We start from the raw sequence: 476 nt of genomic DNA, 5'->3' as shown, positions 1-476 counted from the left end.
AGTAGTAAAAACTAAAAAATTAATTTTTTTGCAAATTGAAACAGACTTTATGCCAACAGTCAGAAGTCTGGATCTATGGAAGTAAATCAAATCAGAAACAGCTGCTCCGTCTCATGCAACCTCGAAGTACACACTTCCTGCATTTCAGCATTTGTAATTGTGTTTTAGGAAAGCCAAGGTCCACAAGAGGGAGTTTTCTGAGGACCAGCTGCGTCAAGGTCGCAGTCTTATCGGCTTGCAGATGGGAAGCAATCGTGGAGCGTCTCAATCGGGCATGGTAGGGTACGGCACCCCACGGCAAATCATGCGCTACGACTCTCCTCGACACAACGGCCATCAGAGCAATCCCTAAACACTACATAGTTCTGTATTTAAAACCTCCACTGGAGCCCAAAGCCAAATCCAGAGCTCCAGATGTAGGAGGAATGTGTACGTGTGTGTATATATAGACTCTCACACCAGTCCTAGAATTACAC

At 45.0% G+C, this 476-nt stretch overlaps 1 protein-coding gene across 1 annotated transcript in view; it reads left to right on the top strand.

Annotated features, from left to right (window-relative positions):
- The window catches only part of LOC107579709 (transgelin-like), a gene marked incomplete at its 5' end in the record, with an annotated part of 2,232 nt that extends 1,762 nt beyond the window's left edge, over window positions 1–470 (top strand). Inside the window, one exon of the mRNA XM_016265505.1 lies at window positions 169–470. Coding sequence (XP_016120991.1) covers window positions 169–352 — 184 coding nt within the window. The remainder of the gene's footprint in view (window positions 1–168) is intronic.
- Window positions 471–476: the final 6 nt, after the last annotated feature.

The sequence above is a fragment of the Sinocyclocheilus grahami genome, unplaced genomic scaffold (assembly GCF_001515645.1).
Source record: "Sinocyclocheilus grahami isolate Dianchi unplaced genomic scaffold, SAMN03320097.WGS_v1.1 scaffold19438.1, whole genome shotgun sequence".
Lineage (NCBI taxonomy): Eukaryota > Metazoa > Chordata > Actinopteri > Cypriniformes > Cyprinidae > Sinocyclocheilus > Sinocyclocheilus grahami.
This window is presented reverse-complemented; position numbering and strand designations above follow the sequence as displayed.